At 36.9% G+C, this 25,215-nt stretch overlaps 1 protein-coding gene across 2 annotated transcripts; it reads right to left on the reverse strand.

The window, feature by feature from the left end:
- acox3 (acyl-CoA oxidase 3, pristanoyl) lies at positions 1–25,165 on the reverse strand. 2 transcript variants are annotated; one of them, XM_066720090.1, is made up of 18 exons: positions 24,842–25,019; positions 24,007–24,189; positions 23,444–23,677; positions 21,823–21,897; positions 21,092–21,181; positions 18,024–18,167; positions 17,249–17,337; positions 15,006–15,102; positions 14,578–14,760; positions 14,309–14,431; positions 13,874–13,994; positions 12,743–12,865; positions 12,267–12,380; positions 8,385–8,500; positions 4,622–4,796; positions 4,332–4,399; positions 4,048–4,134; positions 1–1,353 (listed from the first exon to the last, which is right to left on the reverse strand). In XM_066720090.1, the coding sequence occupies exons 2-18, from the start codon at positions 24,160–24,162 to the stop codon at positions 1,234–1,236; spliced, it is 2,115 nt and encodes a 704-aa protein (XP_066576187.1). In that variant the 5' UTR covers positions 24,163–24,189; positions 24,842–25,019; the 3' UTR covers positions 1–1,233. The 2 variants fall into 2 exon arrangements, with proteins under 2 accessions (XP_066576187.1, XP_066576186.1); XM_066720089.1 differs by lacking the exon at positions 24,842–25,019 and adding an exon at positions 25,085–25,165 and having other exon boundaries at positions 2–1,353.
- Positions 25,166–25,215: the final 50 nt, after the last annotated feature.

Below are 25,215 nucleotides of genomic sequence, written 5' to 3' on the forward strand. Positions count from 1 at the left end.
ATTCATTTTAATTTATTTAATTAGTGTGGAATAAATATTCATGACCAACATTGTAAACATACATATATTTGGCAATATGGTATTACAATATTACTTTCCCTTAGTGAAACATTTACATGAAATATCAAACATGTTAGGCACATTATGAGAAATGAGGGAAATTATTTACAGGCCGCTAACTTGATTATTACAGAAAATAGAGGAGCATCTCAATGAAAACCATATTCTTGGAGATAGTCAACATGGGTTTAGATGAGGCAGATCATGTCTTACTAATTTATTAAATTGTTTTGAACATGCAACTGCAGCTGTAGATCATGTGAAAGCATATGATATGATATACTTAGAATTCCAAAAAGCTGTTGATAAGGTTACACACCAAAAACTGATCCTCAGATTGGAAGCTGTAGGCATTCAGGGTAATGTAAGTAGATGGATTATGAACTGGTTGATGTATAGGAAACAGAGGGTGTCGATTAGAGGAGTCGCTTCTAACTGGAGTGAGGTTGTTAGTGGAGTTCCACAGGGATCAGTACTAGGGCCTTTGCTTTTTCTAATCTATATTAATGATCTGGACTCTGGGATAGTCAACAAAATTCTCAAATTTGCAGATGATACTAAAATAGGTGGCTCAGCAGATACAATCTTGGCAGCACAGGCTATTCAGAGGGACTTAGATAATATTCAGCTGTGGGCCGACACCTGGCAAATGAAATTCAATGTGGACAAGTGCAAGGTAATACATGCAGGTAACATAAATGTCCACTATAATTACACTATGGGAGGTACAGATCTAGATGAAGTAACGCATGAGAAAGTGGGGAGTCCACATAGACTCCTAGGTCTTTCTCCATCCAAGCAATGTGGGGAAGCAATAAAAAAGGCTAACAGAATGCTAGGGTATATTGTCAAAAGTGTAGAATTTAAAACAATTAGAATCAAACACTAAATCAACAGACTGAGGACGGTTCTCATGTAAGTGAATGTACAGTATTGCATCACTAATAACAGATCTGATGTCATATACATGAAAGTGATTAATACAATGATAAAACTATACATTTCTATTGTTAATTTAACAGAGAAACGCAGTAGAATGTGCTGTGCTATGTCATTGCATAACTACAAAGTACATCTATGAAATGGCTCAATTACAGTGAACCACAACAAACATGGTCCCGATGTGTATCCCATGTGCTGGTGAACTGATCACCTGTGTTCAGTGTGCGAGCTCTAAAGCTTCGCCCTGAGGCTGCCCACCGAGGGTTTATCCCAGCAGAACTCGGACCACCACGATGGCCTCTCCAGCACCTTGCTGCCCTGAAGAATTGTAGCCCAAAGGTTCTTATAAAGCTGTAAAAACAAACACCAATACAGGTTAGACATCTATGAAAAACAATCTGCATAGTTACTTTAGGTCAATGATGGGTGGCTAAAAAAAAAAAAAAATGAGGCTAAGGAAACAACGACACGATTAATTCCTGGGATCTTCACAAATGTCAAGATCGGAAAAAATATACACACATACAAAACCATGCATGTACATTCTATACAAATATATTCACACTGAAAGTTCCCCTAAAATGATATTTAGCTTCCATTAAAAAAAACTTCCCAGTTATAATTAGTGAACTAGTCAATGCAATTAGTTTATTAGTCAACTTTGTTGCGGACATTTTAAAATTAATACTGAATGTATTTTTTTTATTGCCATAATCATGCGATTTAATCCGATTTACTGGGAAGCAGGTTTATAAATTGCTCTAAAATTAACTAATTTAACTGGTAACATGAAAACTAAAATACTTTACAGTATAAATAAATGTGATGGCTTTTATACAGCATTTATACTTTTCCTGTGGACCAGTGGGGGTTACCTGGTGTGTACAAGCTCCAACATGTTGAAGAGCTCAAGCATGACCCTTATTCAGGGAGAGGGCAAAGTCACACAAACCCAGTTGAGAGGTAAAGTCCTGACTGTTTACTTTTCATAACCTTTATATAATTTTGCAGCATCGACCTTAAGGCTACTTTTGTATGCTGCCAATGAGAATTAGAAACATTTGAAGGAATATTTAACTAATAGAAAGATCAGATTTCAGTAACACACACATGGTTTTGGGGGGAAAATTTACTAGCATTTATGCATGGTTTATAATGACCACCAAACATGGGGATAATGTAGTGTAATTCGCGGATTTATAAACCTTTCAGAACAGTCCTGTGCCTCTTCTCAGAATATGTTCTTCAAAATACAGACATGACCCACATTAGGGTTTAATTCCTAATGAATTACTAACATGTTCATCTGTAAATAATAGTTCAACAACATAAACAGATCTTTACCGTATGGAAATTCCTATGGAACATTCCAGCTGTACATTAATACAACTATTTTGAGGTTTCAGTAAAGAACCAGAAAACAGCCCTAAGCATTCTTAAAATGGGTCCTGTGAATTCTTTCACCATGCAGGGGTGTTTTTTAATGATGTACTAAAGAACATACTTGGAATTTAAATTGCTTGAAATAGCTAGTTTACGAGGAGTCTTTTAGTCCATCAAATTGTTGTGTGTGAATTCCCAGACAAATTTAAAGAATACCAGTTTTATCTTCATCCATGAAGCATGCACCTTCTGAAAGTGGATCACTGATGTTTAAGGAGTCTGTTTATTTGGTTGTCGATTTCATAAGATATAGTTCTTAAAGTGATGCTTTCACTGACATGATGAATGCTGCTTCCCTTATCCTTCCAGCCTCATCTCTCAGCCTCTCCCCTCCATTCCCCTCTCTGGTGGCTTTTGGAACTACCATTCGGCTTCAAACAATCAGACTTCATCTCCGCTTTTGTCTCCCAACTCTCCGCATTTCCTTGCTCTTACAGAAATGTGGATCTCCCCCGAGAACTCTACTACCCCTACTGGCCTGTTCTTTGTCCTGACCCACTCTCCTCATCTCTCTATGTGTACACACACACACGTCGGTGCCGCTATCATTATGAGGACTCTCCACAGACAATGATTTTTATACTGTACAAACTATAGATTCTATCCCCTAACCCTAACCCTAACCCTAATAACAAACTTTCTGCATTTTTACATTTTCAATAAAAAAATCATTTAGTATGTTTTATAAGCGATTTGAATTATGGGGACATTGGCAATGTCCTCATAAACCACCTTTATAGTGTAATAACTTTGTAATTTCCAGTTTGTAACCTAAAAAAGGTCAAAAGACTTTAAATATACAGTAGCTGACATGAGTGTTCAAACAGCAAAAACTGCACATAACAATATGTCCTTTTGGGACCAGATGGTATCTTAAAGGAAGTCAGAAATAAGTACCAGACACTGCAAACAGAGACAATTATTTTCAAGTAAATATGTGCAAATGTCCCAGTGAAAAAAACAAACCACCTAGTCCTCGGTGTCAATCCTTATAGAGAAGGGATGTTTCCATCAGTCTCAGTTTATAAAGCAGTGTGTGGCAACATTTTGCATTCTATTAAAATATTTGGAATGATGCCTTTTTCATTCAAAAATGTTATGACGTGTGTAGATAAATATTCAAAATTTGCTTTACCTCAGAACTGCATTTTATTAATAATACTAAAATCTATGAAACAGCGTTTACTGTGGAAATAGTTAAGTACACTGGTTATTAGACTTCTGCACAGAAAAATACATTCACCAAAGAGCCCTTTAAATGAATAAGGAATCATCTTGTAATCTTCTACATTTGAGAAAAAACATAAAATATATATTTCTAACCACAATGTTTGCCGTGTCTTCTTACCGAGGCGGTCCTTGTTTATGAAAAAAAAAACATTCCCATTCAATTCCCAAGTACTGCATTTAAATTTCTGGAAATAAAAATCTGGACCACAGGAGTATCTAGGAAAATAAAAGCTGGAACGAAAACACTTCTAGATAAAAGAAAAAATGAATATATTGTAATATTCTGAACCAATTTTGAGAAGCACAAATAAGCTTAATGGAAGTCACATTGATTTCAAATCCAAGTTGAGTAGCAAGTTACTTGTTCCTTACCTCACCATCTGCCTTGCCAATGGGCGAGTTCAGGATGAAGTCAGGGGGAGCAATGACATCCACCAAAGAAACAGCATCATCCTTCAGCTATTTTAAAGAAAGCAAAGGATTAACACATTACAAAAGCAAATAACTGCTCTCTTACAATAGGTCATTAGAGAATTAAAATTACATTTGTTTAAACAACTCTGAAACATGCAAGTCATAAAGCTTATTACAGATTTAAAGAAAATAAATATGTACACACACACACACACACACACACACAAATACAAAACTACTACCTGTGAACAGAGTCTAAGGACAGCATTTTGAATCAGGTCTGCGTGTTGCTTGCTGGAGAAGTATCCGCCTTGAATGAAATTGAACAAAATAAGGACAATCTAATTCAGCAGTACATTTCTTATACTGTTCAACAGCATGTGAGCATTTTTTGGGAAAGATCATGCTGCAGCTAAATGGATGTCTGCACAGAAGTGTAATCAAAATGTAGGTGGAAATGCTTCATAGTCAGCAGACAGGTTTCTCACAGGAAGGTGGGGCATTTTTCTTCTCCATGCACATAAATCTATACCTTGATATAAAACAGCCAAGTGTTTGCTGAGAGTCCACAGGCCATACAATCCACTGAGGCGTTGCAATGCAGGTTTCAGACTGTCTGGGGTGGAGGAATCATGTGTCAAGTCATGGAATCTCTGCAGCGAAGTGTGCTCTATGTAGGCAATAGCCAAAGAGCGGCAGAAATACACCTAACAAAGAGAAAACGGGAGAATGAATGGGTTTATCCAGTACCAAACATTACAACCGTAGTGAACCTACAGAAAAAGTACTTCCAATCCTTCCTCTTACTTTGCCTTAATTAATATCAGGTCTATAGAACTCCCAATGCACCTTAGTGGTTAGTCTCAATCTACATATACAGTGGGGGGAAAAAAGTATTTGATCCCCTGCTGATTTTGTACGTTTGCCCACTGACAAAGAAATGATCAGTCTATAATTTTAATGGTAGGTGTATTTTAACAGTGAGAGACAGAGTAACAACAAAAAAATCCAGAAAAACACATTTCAAAAAAGTTATAAATTGATTTGCATGTTAATGAGGGAAATAAGTATTTGACCCCTTCGACTTAGTACTTTGTGGCAAAACCCTTGTTGGCAATCACAGAGGTCAGACGTTTCTTGTAGTTGGCCACCAGGTTTGCACACATCTCAGGAGGGATTTAGTCCCACTCCTCTTTGCAGATCCTCTCCAAGTCATTAAGGTTTCGAGGCTGACGTTTGGCAACTCGAACCTTCAGCTCCCTCCACAGATTTTCTATGGGATTAAGGTCTGGAGACTGGCTAGGCCACTCCAGGACCTTAATGTGCTTCTTCTTGAGCCACTCCTTTGTTGCCTTGGCTGTGTGTTTTGGGTCATTGTCATGCTGGAATACCCATCCACGACCCATTTTCAATGCCCTGGCTGTGGGAAGGAGGTTCTCACCCAAGATTTGACGGTACATGGCCCCGTCCATCGTCTCTTTGATGCGGTGCAGTTGTCCTGTCCCCTTAGCAGAAAAACACCCCCAAAGCATAATGTTTCCACCTCCATGTTTGACGGTGGGGATGGTGTTGTTGGGGTCATTCCTCCTCCTCCAAACACGGTGAGTTGAGTTGATGCCAAAGAGCTTGATTTTGGTCTCATCTGACCACAACACTTTCACCCAGTTCTCCTCTGAATCATTCAGATGTTCATTGGCAAACTTCAGACGGGCCTGTACATGTGCTTTCTTGAGCAGGGGGACCTTGCGGGCGCTGCAGGATTTCAGTCCTTCACTGCATAGTGTTTTACCAATTGTTTTCTTGGTGACTATGGTCCCAGCTGCCTTGCGATCATTAACAAGATCCTCCCGTGTAGTTCTGGGCTGATTCCTCACTGTTCTCATGATCATTGAAACTCCACGAGGTGAGATCTTGCATGGAGCCCCAGACCGAGGGAGACTGACAGTTATTTTGTGTTTCTTCCATTTGCGAATAATCACACCAACTGTTGTCACCTTCTCACCCAGCTGCTTGGCGATGGTCTTGTAGCCCATTCCAGCCTTGTGTAGGTCTACAATCTTGTCCCTGACATCCTTGGACAGCTCTTTGGTCTTGGCCATTGTGGAGAGTTTGGAATCTGATTGATTGATTGCTTCTGTGGACAGGTGTCTTTTATACAGGTAACGAGCTGAGATTAGGAGCACTCCCTTTAAGAGAGTGCCCCTAATCTCAGCTCGTTACCTGTATAAAAGACACCTGGGAGCCAGAAATCTTGCTGATTGATAGGGGATCAAATACTTATTTCCCTCATTAACATGCAAATCAATTTATAACTTTTTTGAAATGCGTTTTTCTGGATTTTTTTGTTGTTATTCTGTCTCTCACTGTTAAAATACACCTACCATTAAAATTATAGACTGATCATTTCTTTGTCAGTGGGCAAACGTACAAAATCAGCAGGGGATCAAATACTTTTTTCCCTCACTGTATATTCCAGTAGGACTTTCACATAGGTCAGTCACTTTGCCTTAGCAATATGATATGTATTCTCTAGATGCTGGGTTGGCCAATTCTCTATTTGTATGCATTTAAAATATTACTAAATACATATTTTACCATTCCCAAGTATTCATTCATAGCTTCAGCAATATTTAATACAACAAACACTGTATGCCTCTCTATAACAAAAAAAAAAGAATATATATTCATATTCCTTGATCTTGAGCCATACTTTCTGGGTGATACTGCTTTTCTCTTACATCCTGAGATCATCCACATGGCTTTAATAAATCAGGCTGAATTACGGTGCATTACAATCTTTTAAACCACATGCAAATATTTAATCCTTAGTTAATATTTTGCTGTGTATGCAACACAATGAAAACACTTGAGCAGAAACCTAGCCAGACACAGAAGTGAGCTGTCCCTCAGCTGTTTTTAATTACAGTTCTGCTGGCCATCCATGCCATATGAGACTAAACTAATATTGCCAAAAAACACTAGGACTCCTGTGTCATGAACCAATTAATAATACACACCATCCATTCATTTAGTTTTCATTTTGTTGTCCTTTTAAGTGAAAGAATATAATTTTGAAAGCATTCTTCTTCAATGAAATAAAGACTTGTGTATTTAAAAAAAAAAAAAAAGTGGGGGCCAAGAGAGATTAAATAAAAGTTGTAAAATTCTAGATTTGGATTCCTTAAAACTAAATCTCAAATACTCTTCAGAATCAGAATCAGTTTGTGTCTGACTTCTTATGGTGGAATCATTGCGAGTCTGTATACATGTAATCCAATGCCCATTTCCATTTCAGTTTAATTTTATTGGATTTAAATAAATTAACAAGTTTGCCCCGTTGTTGGAATTGCATTCAAAATACACACAAAGCAATCTTTTGTAATGAAAGTGTGCATGTCAATCCTATAAGTAGTACTGCCTTGTCATTATAATCCTGAAGGACTATTTACTTTGTAATGAGGGGCACTGCTGTGCTCAGTCTGGGTGGATCTTTTAATTTACCTAAATTTCTGCATTTACATGGGAAAAAAAAAAGGAAATGACCTATACAAACTGGCCTACACAGATACTGACCCTTGTTACCATGAAATCTTGCAGAAAAGCTTTTACTATAGAGATATTAACAATATAAGAGATACTGACTTGTATTAAAAAAGGCATCATAATATTTGAAGGATTTGCTTAAGGAGAGGTGATTGGTTCTTAAATTCCTGTTGAATCCAGGAATTAACTGTACATTGGCACTTCTTATAGTTATTGTCTTCTGGGTTATATGAATATGACTGAATATAGAGTACCAGTACAGGATTTGTATGTACTGGTGTAACCAAGTCTGCATAAATATACACTTTAGAGACACCCTTAAATAAAACAAAATGTTTTAGTTTAAAAAGAGGGCATGGATGGGAACATCTACTTGCAGGAAACTACAGCTGTTAAATACTGACAGTCCACATTAAAAATGACATTCCATTTCCTTTTTCAATTGTGCCAGAAAGCTCTAGATAATTCCTGAAACAGACAATGAACCTCTTGCCGGTTATTTCTAAAGCTTCAGGAAGTACAATGTGAACACATCTCTTAAATAACCCATTTTACAGGAAAGAATAAAAATGAGTGAGGTGGTGGAATATAAAAACATTAGTTGTGGGTCAACAATTGGGAGGTGCACAATTCTGAGGCATTTAGAGACTGACCCAGGACTGTGTAATGTGCAAGTTTATAATTGTGCTCTTAAAAACCTAATTATCTGCAAACACAACAGGAAGGACTGCCTCTCTCGGGGGGGCATTTACCTGGCTGTTGTTTCGTGCCTCAAAGTCCGCTTTCCTAGATGCTTTCTCTTGACTTAGTTTGTGGTAACTTTCTTTCAGCAGGAAACACACTAACCACTTGTAGGCTGCCAATGGAACTGGGGACAACATGACAAATACCATGAATAAGCTTGTGCACATGAACAAAAGACAAAAAAGGAACAAAATTGGATAGTCATAATCAACAAATGAATCTGAAACATTCTGCTACAGTTGTGGGTAGAATTTGATGTCTGGGTATAACCAAGAAACATAAAACCTAATGAGAATAATCAGCCCATATCAATCCACTGCTGGATGAAGGGCTCCCCAAGATGTTTCCACTTGCTTCAATCTACAGCTTTCCTTGTCATGAATGCTTATTTAGTTCATCTAATCTTCCCATCTTTTATGTGGCCTTTACGGGATCCATTCTGAAGGTTCCTTTGTCCATCTTTAAATCAGTTTTTCTTGCAATGTGTTCAGTCCATTGCCATTTTAACACTTTCAATGAGGTCACATTTTTGTTTGTTCTGTAATCCATTCATTCATTTCTTCATCTGTTATTCCAATCATACAGCTTTCCATGCTTCCTTGCATCATCTGCCATTTCTCTAGTTTTTGCAGTTAGTGAACAGGTTTCAAGTGAGCACTGGTAGTATGCATTGATCAAACACTTCTCTTCAGGCAAATTGTAATTTCCTTTCAACAGCATACGGTTTCTTCCCAATGCATTCCATTCCTTATTTCTGCTCTTCATTTCACATCTGCGCTGATTTCTTGACCAAGGTAGACAACTTTTGACTTCAAGAATCTTTTGATCTACTTCAATTTTCTTAGATTTTACAAAACTGTTAAACATTACTTTGGTTTAACTCTGGTGCATTTAAAGTCAAGGTTTCTTGCCTGCATCTGAGAGTTCTTTAAATTCAAGTTGCAGGTCTGCAGGTGTTTTTGCAAATCTGACAATGCCATTGGCAAATCCAAGAGTTGTTCAAATAAGCATTTAACTGGTTAAACTTTATTCCCTTTTCCTCCTTGGAGTCTAACACTTCAAAAGTTCTTTGGAGATGGTCTCCTTTGTAGATCTTGATCTTGTCAGTGTTGTGGGGAGGAGAAATGCTTTCTTGTAGTCAATAAACCCTAAGGCACAGAGGAAGCTCATATTTTCTGCATCTTTCCAATACTTCTCATACAAATTGTGGGATGTAGACTAATGGGCCTATAGTTCTTCAGATCTTTCTTGCGTAGGATAATGATGGTTGCTTTGTTCCACATCTCATATTTTTTTTAATTTTTAGACACTTTGTGAAAAGTTTGTGCAAGAAACTTCTCAATTTCTTCCCCAGATTATTTCCCATTCTCTCTACTAGCCTGCTTCTTCTGGAATCACATCTGGTATTTCACTTGTGTTCATTAAGACCTCTTCACTGTTGTCATCACTACTACATAGAATTCTTCCACTCTTCAAATACTTCAGTATTTATACACTACTTTAATGGAGAGCTGTGTAAGACAGGAGCACTGGAAAATATAAAAGAGCTGGCAAAGATTCACATTACAATACCAAGAGTTGAGTGTATAATTTAATTAACTAAATTAAATGTAGGTATTTTCCATAGAAACAAAATACAAACATTGAGGTACATTTTCCCCAACCATTCAGGTAACATTCCATGGCATGGGTATTAGTGCACAAATACACAGAGGAGAAACTTTGAACAGATGTGTCTCTATTATCTTTGCAGTATGCACTGAGCATTAGGGGAGAGAAAGGTTTTAACCCTTCATTATCATCATGTTTATTTTAGATCAGCAGTGCTCCAGATCAGATACAGCAGCTGCGAAGTATGGAAAGTTTCTGGCTTGGCCTTCACATGTAGGCTATACATTTTAAAAATATAACATTTTGAAGGTGAATAGTGTAGGTCTTAAACACATATGCTAGTTGAAAGGAAACTGGTACAAATATATATGCTTAATGGCTTTACATTAACTTAATTGCATTTACTTTTGCCATATAAAAGGAAAGACATTTTGATCTTGTTTATATAACCCTGCCTTAAATAATCAAAACCATTTGCAAAGACACAGCACTAAACATGTTCTTTGAAATATAGAATTAACAATAAGGAGAAAGGGGGAAGAAAGAAACAAAACAAAATCATAATTCATTTCTAGTTTAAAAATATAATTTTATAACGGTTTATATAAAGAAGAGTTTAAAATGAACACTTCAAATTTGTGATTAAAAAAATAATTATTATATATATATACATACACACACATACACACACACACACACACACACACACACACACACACGAGTGTTGGGGGACAACTGTAGATATAAAATGCTTCCCTAATCAGTAAGGCAGCCCATACGACTGATCTTCCTCACTGAGTAACTAGTGACTCACCAGCTGTGGTATGATGTCAATAAATACAACAGATGTTTCACATCTGTGGAGAAACGCCATCCAAGGTTTATGTTTCTCTCTACAACTTTCTTTACCTTGGAAGTGCTTTCTCTTGGAGGAAACAAATTAAACCCATTACAAAGCACTGTTGCCCTACCTTCTTATTGGAAAAGCTGTTTATTTTCCTTCCCCCTGATTTGTCCATTAAAGTGTGTGAACATTTGTCTGTGTGCAAGAATGTTTGTCCATTGCAGATCACATTAGAAGGGGATTACATGGGATTCCTTCAGTTCCTTTTATTTGTAAAGAATAGTACATTTTAAATGATGAAATTGAAATCTGATAACCTCCCAACACTGCTTCTCCAAATCCATATATATGGGCACTGTGTGGTGCCTTTTGTTTTCCACACTCACTTTGCCCCATCTGATAGCAATGGCTGAAGGGAGTTTGTTACTTTTCTGTGGTCAGCAAAAGCGACTGAAGAGTCTACTTCCCTTTGGAGAGTGGACTCTGGACTTTTTATTTGGGATGTACTCTGCAAGGACCTCCATGACCAGAATGGCAGGACATGCATTTCCTAACTCAGTTTTCTCACTGAACTGCCATATTTATCAATAAGAAGGAAAATGTACACTTCTAATGTGAAGGTTGCTATAATTGCCAACTACAAAATGTCTATAAATATCTACATCTACAAGGGAGCACGTTCAAAAACTTAAAGAAAAATGTAATGTGCTTTGGTCATCTATTCTGCGGCCACCCTGCCAACAATTGGTAACACAGTCAGGTGTGATAGGCAATGGCTAGGTGCGAACTGGCAATCTCAGTGTTCATGGAGATACTAGTACTGTCTAACTAAATGGCAAAAGACTAGTTTCTGCTGCAAGCAAGAACTAGACGTTTATAGTAATCCTCAATATTTCAGGATTTATTTGTTAAAGGTCAGGGAGGCTAAGCGCAGAAGTGGGTAGGGAACTTTATTTTGAAATAACATTACCTAGACTCAGAAACGTAAGCGATATTAAAATCAATCTTTTGTATCCACATCAAAATTGTTAAGTTTTAATTTGGGGGGAAAATGACTTTGCTTAAACAGTGAAGATTACACCCACAACACTTTCCAAATAGGTTATTAATGTCAGATGTATCAAGTGTTTGTTTAGAGAAACGCACACAGAAGTATTTGTAAAATATTTACCAGACCAACATTTATACCTTAATTTACTATATAGGCTCTCTTTGGTTACAAACTTGTTGCTCAGTTATTTTGGACCAGATGTCAACACGGTTGACATAGAATGCCTTCCTGTAAATTATGTCAAGAAATGCTAGCAATGGGAAAAGTCAAACCACAGACCCAAATTAGTCATTCTTAATGTTGGGACAAGGGAATAGAAAATACTAATGAAAGACAGAACAGCACATCATTGTTTTGCTAGTAGTTTGAACAAACTAATTTTACCTGCTGAGTCCATGCACTGCTCCTCTGTAGTTGCTGTAAATCGGTTTCCCAGGATAGTGTTGAAGTCCTCAAGAAAGTTGACTGATCCCAGTGGAGACTCAATGGTTACTTTGTCTGGAAATGGAGTAAACATTTCCTTTCACAAAAAGGTCACAAATGTTTTACTTATATTGTAAGAAACAGAAATAATTTCTGTTTGTGTATTAAGACATGGAGAGGTCACTAATATACATTTTATCCCCCCACGAGCTGAAGCGGTTAATGAAGATAATTTATACTTGCAGAAGCACAAACCAGGTTTGACCTTGATTGTTAATAGTGTTATTTCAGCACTTCCCTTGTCAGTGTATTTCAAAAAATCAGGGTTATGTACTACAACAGAAATTCCCATGACTGCAATGATATTCGTCAGGTTGTAAATTTCTATATTTGTAGCAGCCCGTTAGTGAAAATGTTAAGTATTTTTGTTGACTTACCATGATGTTTTGCATTCACCCAACTAAGTAGGTAGTTGCTGGTTTGCTGCAGAATCACATTATTGTCTCCTTCATATGTGCAGTTTGGATCGTTGTCATTCCTGATGTCACCAAGTCTATTCACTAATAAGTGGGAGAAATAAATCACAATACAAGCCAAAAAACTAAAAAAATTATCCTGATTATAATGTCACATGGTCAATAGTTAAATCTTTCCTTTTTTGTATTCCTTCGTTTCATGCTTACCTTACTATAGAAAAAAAAAACAGATGTCCCTGCAAAGAGTGCATTTTCAGCATTACACAATTACAGGAGAATTAGAAAGTATTATGTCTATGTCACCGTATTACAGAACTCCCACTGTAATTACTTGATCAAAAGAGCATGGAGAGCACATTTAGAACGTTCTCACAACACACCAATATGGAATCATTCATGCCGTTAAAGAGCTGAATAAACCACAGCTTTACTATATTACCTAGATCTGCATCAGCAAATTAATAACAATTCCAAGCCTTTGCTTTATGACTTCCATTATTTACAGAGGTCACTATGTGCACTGCACAAGACTTGGACACGCTTTCATCCGTTTTTCTTCTCACAGAGGGTTTCCTCTGGGAGGTGAGAACATCATAACAATATTTAATGTTCCCATAACACCCTTCTCCAAAGCTTTGACTGATATCCAGGCTTTACTGCACATCCAAAACTTGTTGACATTGTTCTCGTCTCAAAGAACAGCTTTTTAACATACTTTTCGCTTATATGGGGAAAATGTCTTGGGCAATTGAAATCGGCAACAAGTGTTCGTCACAAGAGGAATAGCCTAGGACATTACGTAAAGCTTTCATTTTACTTGAAATTCCCCTCAAATATGAAGGGTAGCTATGGACACATTAAAAATATTACGTATCCCCTACTTTGAAGCCATGATAAGTCACCATGGAGGATAACAATATGTTGCATAAGGCAAAGGTTTTAGAAGGATTTTCCCATCTTGGTAGCTTTCCACATGGCTCTAATCAAGACCATCAGTGTGGAGACTGAAGCAGATATGGATAACATGCACTCATTCACAAAAGACTATAAAAGGTTACATGTCCTGGTTAACTCAGTTCCCGTTTGTCTTACTGGCCAAATAGCCATGTCCTCCGCAGGCTTCTCTACACTCCTGGATACCATGCTGAGCCGTCCATGAAGCCAGGGCCTTGCTGGCACAGGATAAGGCGTGGATCTCTCTGCCGAGTTCTGCCTGTTTTGTTTAATGAAAGCAGAAGAAGGACAACATATTGTCAAGGGTTAAATATTCACTTTTCCAACTACTACTCTCCCAAAGGAAGGTGGTAGTGCACAGAAGTTGCACATCTTCATTATCTGCAGAGGAAGACATTTATGGATACACAACTATGTGAAATAGTGATAATGATATTTGAGACATTTTATTTGGGTTCAAGTGTCTTTTTAAGATTGATTAAAGTATATTATTTTTTACAATAGATTTTTTAAATAAATTTAGTATTTTAGTTATATTGACCTATAGGCCTAGGTAGATGTCCCAATTATTACCTGTCTGTCACTTGTATCCTTCATCATGAGGCCAATCTGAAGCTCCATGAGGTTTGTAAAAAGAGATTTTGATAAATGATCCAAGGCCATTGCAGCAGCCAAATAGGGAATGAGGCGCCATTGCTGAAACAGGAAAACAAGACTATACTCAGTCACTTCCTTTTAAAATATGCTTTCAAATGTTCTTCTAAATGGAAAAAGGTTTCAATGGAGACTACTTTAAAAGAAACATGGCACATTCACAGATCTATTTAAAATAAAACGTGTACCTGTAGTTGATATTCCAGTACCGGAATCTCCTCCCCATCCTTGGGCCCAAATTGGCGCCGTGTTGCAGAGAAGCGAATGGCTATTGAAACGGCTAGCTTCAAGTTCAGAACTCCCATCCTAGTAATGGATACTCGGCCTCCCGATAAAGCACCAAGCGAGGCACCAAACCGCTTATTTGGATCCTTAAAGACACAATTAGATCAACAACACTGACTAATGGCTCATTAAAGTATTGCTGGTAGGTGGCTAGAACATTTCCTTAATCATTTCACAAAATGTACACTTTGTTTCATTCAAATCTTGAAGCGTTTAAATGTTAAAATCATCAAGTTAAACTGGCCGAGTTAAGATTCTTGGCTACTACACCCCTTGATTCATGTTTGACTCCACTGTTCCCAAACAGACCAAATACAAGCCCTTTGTTTACCTTGAATGGCGTGACATAACGGCCTTCAGGGGTGACATCTCCAGTTTTGTTCAGTAGATTTTCCCGTGGAATTCTAACATTATGAAACACTGCAAATCTGTAATATAACAGTAAAATAATAATGCTAATAACTGCTCATAATACAACTGTACAGTTTTATATTAAGAATTACAATCATGCGTTTTAAGAAATCTGTAATCAAGAGTATACATTTATATTATATATATATATATATATATATATATATATATTGTATTTTCAGAAAGTAATACAAAAATCTGCTGGTTTATGCTTTAGTAAGACATCAAATTGGCAACCCAACACAACACTAGAACCCCTTTAAAAGAGAAATGCTCATGATCATTAAGAGTTACACGGAATGGCTCAAGAAAATACAATTCAGAGACTTTAATTGTTATAATCCTGAATCATAACACCATGTGCAAGAACAGTTGGGATTATTCTCTGTTGGGCATTTTATATGTTGTGGAGGCCTGTCTGTTAGAAATACAGTGTGGTAGCAGAGGTCTTAACTAGACAGAACCATGCTGAGGAAAGACAGTGTGCAAACAAGGGCCAGACAACAAGTGGTCTGCTGCAATACGGAAAAAGGCCGGAGTCATGGCAGCTGTCAGCACTTTATAACTGACACGGAAAATTTCACGATTCACAGCTCCAACAAATGGGAAACCAGTGAGCACAATTATATTGGCTAAAACGGTTTAATTGTAAAATCAAGTTGAATTAGTTTGTGTTTAAACATCAACTATATATATTGGCTATATTTCAACAATGTTAAGTTGAATATCAAAAATTGATGTATTTATTCCAACTATGATTGCTACTGAACGGACATGTTTCTAAATATTAGGAGAGGTCTTTTAACACAATAACATTAACATTTGAACTTTACTTTGACAGTAAAAAAAAATTGGCTATGAATAGTGAGGGAACAAGTGTATGTTTTACACCCCTTGAGCTGCCCCCTTTATCCCACATGCAGCTCATCAAAAAGGACAACAAATACCAGGCAATGTCACACAAATACCTTCCAGCATGGAAGTGATGTTTTTGTGGAGCAAAAGCAAACTGAGGAAAGTTGGCACCTTGAATATGTAGGAACAGTCAAAAAACTTGGGATTCATTATCAGACTCTTTGTTTCTCTATTAAGTTGAACTTTAAATTATATCATATTGGCAGTACAGATCTGTTTATTTCCAGTTACAGGACCCGCCAGTCCCGACTACAACCCAGTCCTGAAAACTCGACCTCTTGCCGCGTTTTCTTAAAATAACTAAAAAATCTCAACATTGAGATTGTGATCCTGTCCTTTTCTTTGAAAGAATTACATTGACGCTATGCTTTTGTAACTCATTAGTTAAATCTTTTAAAAGCTGAACAAGTATAAATTGAATTATAACAGCAACAAATCATGTACAGAGACACAAATGGATACATCGCTGAATTGGTTTTCCCAGATGTTTAAACTCAATGGATTTTAGAGTTTAGTTTGGGTGGCACACACAAAACTCATCCAAAAATGCTTTTTTCAGCAAAAACAGTAAACTCATTGAGAGGCAAGGTTTAAAATAAAGTTGAAGGCATGTTTTAATTAGCTGCATTTAATTACTTACAGAATAGTGACTAGGGGACTATCCATATCTGTGTCCAACTAAGAGAAGTAAATTTAGGAGACTTCGAGAGGTAAATCTATAGAGGTCTCCTGGCATCCCTCCTAACATGCAACCTGGTCTATAGATTTTCATTCATCTGCTTTTTCCATTTAGTAGTTTGCTTTTTGGTAATTGTTTGGCAGCTGCAATGAAAAATCAACTCAAACTGCAAATTAATGTACATTGCAAGAACTAAGTGCCACCTGGTGGAACATTAGGGCAATTCAGATTTATTTTTGAGTGGAGTAGAGGAATGGACCAGAGCTGCTTATGTTAAATTACATGCATCTTACACACACTTTTCATAATCATTTATGAAAACTTAATTTTAAACTTCCAGTTTGTGAGTATATTTAGAAGAAAAAAAAATTGAAAGTAAAGTTATTTCAAACTGGTCAGACATGAAATATCTTAGATTTAAAAAAAAACTAAAAAACATTGTTACCTAGAAATACATGTATAACTTGTATTTTTCTATAAAACTGGTCATTTTAGCATAATATCTAGTACATGATAAAGCAAATCAAATGCTTCTGATGAACATGGTAAGTAAGTGAATGGCTACAAACCCATTGTCCAGGCCATTCTGCCCAATTTTCTTGCCCATATCACCAACCATCACACCTGGCATTGGAAGAAGAGTTTTTGGATCTCTAACCTATATGTAAATAGACCAAAGGTTTAGACCAACATACCTGCACCATGTCTCGAGTTTCAGATTAATTACCTAAAAGTTAATAACAATTCAATGTGGTAGGTAATTAAAAGCCTTTATACTTTCCTGCTGCACTGATGCATATGCATTGAAAAGTAACTGAGCTCTAAAGTCAAAATAATACATATATGTAAAGCAAAGGAATATAATAGAATATCTACCTAGGCCTAGAGAGCTATATAACTAAAACAAAGCAATAAATAGTTATGATACAGGGATTCATTCTATATTTTTAGAGTTTATTGAAAACTGCATTATCCCACAGAGAATTTGAAATTCTTGTTTAGTGAATTTCATTATGCTTGACTTAAATATTTGTCTTCCACTCCACAACTCTTAATTCAGGAACCTGGCATATATAGTTTAGGCTAAAGGAGTGCTCAATAAACTCTGTAAGGTACCATAGATACAATTTAAGAAGAGTATTCATCTGAATGAATACAATGGTTTTAAATTAAGGGCATGAATACCTTTGACTAGAGTTTAATAGTAAATAATGCGCTGAAACTTTTTACCAAAATCCAACAAATCCAGAAATGTCTTACATTGTATTACCAAAAAATAAAAAATAGTAAGGGGGGGGAAACTTGGTGTATTAAGTGCAGGAGCACACAGGACTGATTTTATACCTGAACTACAAAGGAATGAAGTCCGTGACAAAGTCCATCAGGTGTAAAAAGCTGAGCAAAAACCAAAGCATGCGTGGCTGTCTTTCCAAGGTTTCCAACCCAAAACTTAGCAGCCTCAAAGTCTGGGGAATTTATAATGAATTCCTAAAGGAGACATTGGAAGAAAGATCATCTTTAAGGAAATAGATTTTAGCATAAAGAATAACTAAAGTGGATTTTGTGGTAACTTGAACTTGCCATTTAATTCTAATTTGTTTATTATTAGTTCTTATGTTTTTGAGCTCCTCTCTCTTGATTTATGTACGTTTCATAAATATCTTAAATTATACACTGTACAAAAATAGAAACAAAGTATTGGTCTCATGTTTCAGGAGTTGAAATGCAATATCCCAGAAATGTTCCATTCACACAAATTCTCTCAAGTTTTGTGCACAAATACGTTTTTTAGTTTTTTGTCTTTAGTCTGTTAGTGAGCATTTCTCCTTTGCCAAGATAATCCATCCACCTGACAGGTGGCGTATCAAGAAGCAGATTAAACAGTGTAGCGTTATGTTGGGTGTATTTGGATAAGAGCATTTGGGCTCTGAGCTGAAGCACTGATCTAAAGAAGACCTCTCCCCCCCCAAAGTTATCAGATTCCCTTAGCTCATCAGCTTGGAACTGGTTTGCATCAAAGTGACCGTTTTGGGGAGGATGGCACCAAGAAGAGGCCAAATAGTTTGGAATTCTGCTATGAGATGTCTGGAGAAAGGGGCCTGTAGGTGATAAAAACTCTTTGAAGTGGACGAGAGTCGAAATCCCGACATAGAGCTACGAACCCGGGCCAACCGGTATTTCCAAAAGATGGCATGGATTGACATCAGTCATAAATCAAGCCCCCCTCCAATAGGACACTGGGGGCTGAAACCGAAATCCAATCTCAAGAACTCAGGGACCAATCACCTATTGATCTGACAGACTATAAGGAACAGCGGACAGTCTCTCTCTCTCTCTCTCTCTCACCTGAACCAGTAACTCGCTGCCACAGCTCAACCTGTAGCTCTGTTGCCAGAACCGGAACCAGAAACCAACCAAGTCTTTGCTGGCAACAGAAGAGTTAAACTGGGAGAAGGAGATTGAGCCGTACGAAGAATTCTTTTAAAGGACTTTATTAAATAAAGAACTTTACAGACTGCGCTGCCCGCCTGTGCCCACCTGATCAGTGGAGTTTTACAGCTGGACAATTGACTAAGTCGACTGTATACGAAAGTGTCAGTCATTTAAATAGCTATTTGAGTCTTAAGGAACTTGACCCTTGGAACGAACAGGGCCCTGCTTTCCTCAAAGATTTTGTCTTCAAATAAGTACGGTGAGAGACCCTGCTTGCCAAGAAGATTTTGTGCACAACCTTGGAGCCTTCAAACCAGTGGAAAATCTGTTTGGAAACGACTCTACTTTCGCGAAACCCCAACTTCCAGGTGCATCGACTGAGTGGAAGTTCTTGGACAAAGCCGAACCGGACTGCCTTTGTTCCAAACCACATGGACCTCGTGCCGTGTGCTGTTATCTGAGCCCGAAGCCAGAGAGGCCTCTCTGCGACGAAGTTCAGATAAGTTTAAGTTTGGAGTTCATGATTCATGACATTTGAGAAATCAATTAGAAATGTTAATCTGTGATTCATAACTCTAGAATGTGTAATATCATTTAGTTTTCTTAAATATAAATGTGTGTTGCATTAAACTGTTTTGTTGATAATTTTAGAAATAAAATCTGTCAACGCCGAGAAATATCTTCTCATTCCTGTTTAACCGTTTAGTCTGAAATTGACACAAGTTAATAGACATTAGATTAGTGGTGGCCCTGCCTATCCTTAATCATTGAATAATAATCAGTTAAGGGAAATTGTGGTAACAAGTAATGATAGGATCTTTCTCGGTACCTAAACGTAAATGAGACTGATATATACATAACGAGAAGTTACCTGACATAAATACTAACCTGCGTAGTTATTTAATGTCTGACTAACAATACTAACGAGAGACTCACCTTCGTCTTACTAACCGGTATTGTAGTCAATGTGTTTATAACCTTTTTTGTTTAACGATTTGTGTTATCATATGCGATCCCATGGTCTTTGATTTGGTCACGGAAGTGATTTGTCTTTGATTTGTTGATCTAGAGTTGAATTTTAATTAGTTTTTCCCTTTTGTATAATTAGTGTAGTGCTACATTTAGTCTTTGTTTTGAATACATTTGACAATTTATATCTTTGGAATTGGTGTCTGCGTCCAATTATTACAGAAATTGAGTTCTACAAGATTCCAGGATTCGTGATAAGGTGATACTATAAATTCACTTCTTTAATTGAATTTTATAAGTGTACCTTACGCTACAACAGCGTGATCGTTACACAGATGCACCTTGTGTGGAGAATAAAAGGTCATGGCATGCTGACTGCAGGAATGTCCACCAGAGCTGTTGTCAGAGAATTTAATGTTAATTTCTCTACCATAAGCCGCCTCCAATGTCACTTTAGAGAATTTGGCAGTACGTCCAATGGGCCTCACAAACACAGACCACGTGTAGCCATGCGAGCCCAGGACTCCACATCTGGCCTCTTCACCTGCAGGATCATCCAAGACCAGCCACCTGGACTGCTGATGAAATAGTGGGTTTGCATAACCAAAGAATTCCTGCACAAACTGTCAGAAAGCGTCTCAGGGAAGCTCATCTGCGGCTCGTCGTCCTCACCAGGGTCTTGACCGGACTGCAGCTCTGGTGGACATTCCCACAAGCAGCACCCAATCATACGCTCCCTCTAAACTTGAGACTTGAAATCCATAGATTGGGGCCTAATGGATTTATTTAAATTGACCAATTTCCTGATATGAACTGTAACGCAGTAAAATCTTTGACACTGTTGTATGTTGCAGTTATATTTTTGTTCAGTGTACATTCTTGCAAGTGACACCCCTAAGAAAACAGAAAATATACAAATGATAAATGCTTTCTTTCTAATTAGATTTTTAAAAATGGCTATATCTAATAAGTAGGTCTTACAAGACAGGTGCCATCCCAAAGGTACAGACCTGTGTGTTTGGGTCATATTTTGCGGTTGTCCTCAAAGCTCTTGTATTGCTGCCATGACTCAGTTCTGTGAGAGCAAAGCATCCAAATATCTAGATAAAGTTGAAAAGGAACAATTTAAGACTAACTAACAAGTTTGAATGAAGTGTTGGGTTTAATTAAAAGGAAATGCATTGAGGAAAGCTTAACTAAAAAGGAAATATGGATGGGTTAATAAGACACCTCTCAATTACAGAATAGTTAGTTTCATTCTCAAATACACGTGCATATAGCCTACTGATTTTTTATAACTTTGCAAACCAATTTATTTAAGGCACATCTGTCTCTTCAGTGGCTTGTCTATGACCAAGTGTAAATAAATTCTGCAGGACGATATACAACCATACAAAAAATGAAGGAAAGAACGATTCAGAATACTGGAGTCTGTGGGTTACTTTAATTTGCTTGAAATATACACTTTGAAAAACACATTTCTGTACGATTCTGTTAATGCAAAGTGATTTATAAAAGGACAAAAGCATGATCGTCAGTAACAGCTTTTAGACCAAGGGGCAGGAGGTGCATCACAGTGCAAATAACTTATCAATATCAAAGGGCATGTTGTACAATAAGTTAATAATTTACAGAAAATTACAGATTTAAAGTTAAGGCCAAGATATCTGTTCACTAAAAAAAAAAAGACTGGCGAAAGTCCATAACATATTCTGGGTTCTAGATTAATTCAGAATCTTACCACCATGTCCTCGGCATCTTTCAAAAACTTTCCATGTCTCGTCGATCCAGAATTGGCAACTGACGCACCAAACATCTGTAACAAAATATTTTGTGTTCTTTAAAAATCAAATCATTTAACAGGAGTGTCAGTACAATGATTCAAATAATGGAAGGGATAGCATAAGATTTGCTGTAAGGCATCCAATTGAAGCACAAATGAATGAGGGATATTCACACACAAGCCCTTTTGTCTCCAATGTCAGTGAATAAAGTGAAGGATTATTGACCCATATTTTAAATCCTCAGAGATTTGTATGCAGGTAGTCAAGGATTACATTGATACATAGTGTACAGTGCAGCTATCAGTCTGGTGAAACATGTAGTGCACGGATCATTAAAATGCAAGAGAATGAATAGTACTTTTCATTATGCTGGATAGAATTTGAGAACAATGGGGACAGACACGAAGGTCAGTTTTCTGGAAAGCCACAGTAAATACCTGGCTGGGGATACAGATCTGCTGTCATCATTGCTCCCGCTCAGCTCACAAGAGATTTACTAAAAGTATGATTAAGTTAAGTTCTTTGTTGTGGAGAGCCAACATTTGTAAAATAAGAGGTACAACAGCGGTCTTAATACAATTACTGTACATGATCTAGTTTGCAATCCCAGTCAATATGTTGATACAAATGAACAATAACTTCTAATTCACATGTTAAATCAGACTTGAGAAAATCATTTTTTTTATGTGGAAGTTTAGAATGTAGTAATGGGCGTGTATTCATGTAGCCTAGAAGTGCAATATCCACAAAGCAGATCAGAATACTATAAAAAACGAGCAAACAAAATCAATATGTAGGCTAAATACTGTGCTAGCTCTTAAGGGAATTATACAAGACAATCTAAACTATCACATTTAGGCAAGCACAAGGTAAATTAGTATGCTCATTTAATCCCAGTTACAAAAACCTGTGGACTAAGTTTAGATGTAGTCATTGCACACACTGTTCTACTAGTTAATAGACCTTAAACATATAGCCACAGACCAAGTAATCAGACAACAACAACAAAATAAAACTTTGATTTGTTTTTATTTTAAATTTGTATGGTCTCTCTACTCAGTGTAATCTGTATGGTGCAAATTCCCTGTCAAATCACCATGCTATAGAACCTTGAACTTGACAGAGTAATAGCATATTGCAATACTGGAGGAAAGCAGCAATCAGCAACAAGATTCAAAATCACTCCAGCCGTGCACATACAGCTTCACAGTATCTGATGAAGAACATGATTATGCAGAATTTAGATGTAGGCCTAGATTCCAATTGCATCATTTCATTCCCATCTGGCGAATACATGCAAATCATTATTTAATAATCAAACTATTTTGTAAGATTTTAGAACTTTGTGTGTGACCAATAGTAACTTTACATGAAATGACTACTGAAAGCGTGTGTGAGGGAATGAGGTGGTTTCTAATACTGTAGTCTGTATACTTATATGCTATTTGTAGGTTTCCATCAAAGACCGTTGGAACGGTTTTCAATATTTTAGTCTTAAAGGTAATTTCCAAAGCAGAACAGTAGAAATTGTATGATTTTTGAGAGCATTATCTTAAAGTGTTGTATATGGCAACTCACCCCTGTGTTGAGAAAATATTTGCCAGACAGAGACCAGTCGTACATGCCCAAGCACTCACTAAGAGCTGACATCTTAAATGGGTTTTCCATGACTTCCTGGACAGTCAGAAAGTTGTACTTAAATAGTTGTTTGCAGCGCTGAAAGTTTATCTCACGTTGCCTTTCCAAAGAGACGTCTTCACCGGGCTGACGTGCAAACAGTGGGTCATTTTCAAGAGCCTTGTAAACCTTTAGCTATTAACAAAAGAGGGGGAAATGTAACGCGTCTTCACAATATTACATACAATAACATGACCAAAATGAACACACACAAAAATAAGTGGTGGAGGTGTAACAGACATCTGAAGAGTCCAACTTGAGTCTCCACACCCCAGATAGTCTTGCAATAATGAAATATCTAGGAATGCAGGCTGGAAATAGAAATCAGGGAATAGTATAAGACTCAACATGGTATCAAACAATGTCTCTACTACATAACAGTTCACTTATGTAGAATTCAGCTTTGCCACTTATCACAAAATGACATGATCGCAGCTTATTCGGAATAAGAAGTCTTCCCATACCTTAAATGCAAATATTTCTTCACCGTCTAAAAATTTGACCATCTCCTTCCAATTAAAAGAGGATTTATTTCGATAAGACTCCAGGGGTCCACTGGGAAAATCAGGCAAATCCTGGCCAATATCATTTTGGCCAGACTTGGTTTCTGTATAGCTCATGTTTCTTTTTTCAAATAAATGTGATTCCTGAAAAATGCCAATATATAATCCATTAACATTTGTAAATATAAAAATACATATCAGTTGACACAAATCAAAATATACTGTCAATATTTATTTGGACCGCCGTCAAAGATTTAATGTGTTCAAATAGGTAAATATTACACATTGTAGAATCATTGACACATTATAAATTACAATAGAACAAAATTGAAAATTACACTACAACATAAAGCAAATGTGTGTTGGTTCATTATAGACCTACGTTATCAATACAGCGAGCATTCACCTCAAAAAGGTGTGTCAGGTTCAAGTCCATGCCCTGCATTTTCTGCAAGTTTAGTTTATTTAGTCAAATTCAGTAAAATATCCTTACTCTTATATTGCATTCCTTTAAATATGTACAACTTTGACAACTTCAAGTCACCACCGGTAATAAAAAGGCATTTTAAATTAGTAAGATCAAGAAAAAGTTAAATACTTAATTAAAAAATAAAAACAGAGTATGCATAAAAATACTGATTAGACTTTGCACTTTATTCAGGATAAAATTAAACCGATCAACACTTTTTGACACCTACAACCTGAAGAAGGGATGTTAATGTTGCAACTGGCTACGTTGACTACCATGACTTTCACTAGAAAATACATTGCATATTTACATTAATTACATCCGTACCTCTCCTTGGGTGCAAAAAGCACATCTGATGCAAATCTTTACAACTTATTCTGAGGTTCTCCCTCTCACAGAGGTGACATGACAGGACAGTTAATCCACGAATAAGTCATTGGAAATGTATGTCATTAATATATGTATAATTACACAGATCAACTCAAATCATAGCACAGAACAATAGTTTTTCCAATAACAGCAATTCTGTTTCTCAGTAAAATATTAAAGAACAGTTTTAGCTACACTTACCTTCCCGGACCTTTCGCCGACTAATGACGCTAAACTTGTGCGACGACAATGCTGCTACGAATGGCCTGGACGAACACACTTATTACGGCAGGCTTGTACAATACGAGCAAAGCGCCAGGTGTCGCGGATAC

The sequence above is a fragment of the Amia ocellicauda genome, chromosome 13 (assembly GCF_036373705.1).
Source record: "Amia ocellicauda isolate fAmiCal2 chromosome 13, fAmiCal2.hap1, whole genome shotgun sequence".
In the NCBI taxonomy this organism is placed as follows: domain Eukaryota; kingdom Metazoa; phylum Chordata; class Actinopteri; order Amiiformes; family Amiidae; genus Amia; species Amia ocellicauda.

Bases quoted from the DNA above. Each gene is read 5' to 3' on its own strand.
- acox3 (XM_066720090.1), bottom strand. From the start codon at position 24,162: ATGAGCTATACAGAAACCAAGTCTGGCCAAAATGATATTGGCCAGGAT. The intron at 23,678-24,006 runs GTATGGGAAGAC...TTTTGTTAATAG, and splicing joins AAGAAATATTTGCATTTAAG to CTAAAGGTTTACAAGGCTCT. The intron at 21,898-23,443 runs GTGAGTTGCCAT...ATTTTGTTACAG, and splicing joins AATATTTTCTCAACACAGGG to ATGTTTGGTGCGTCAGTTGC.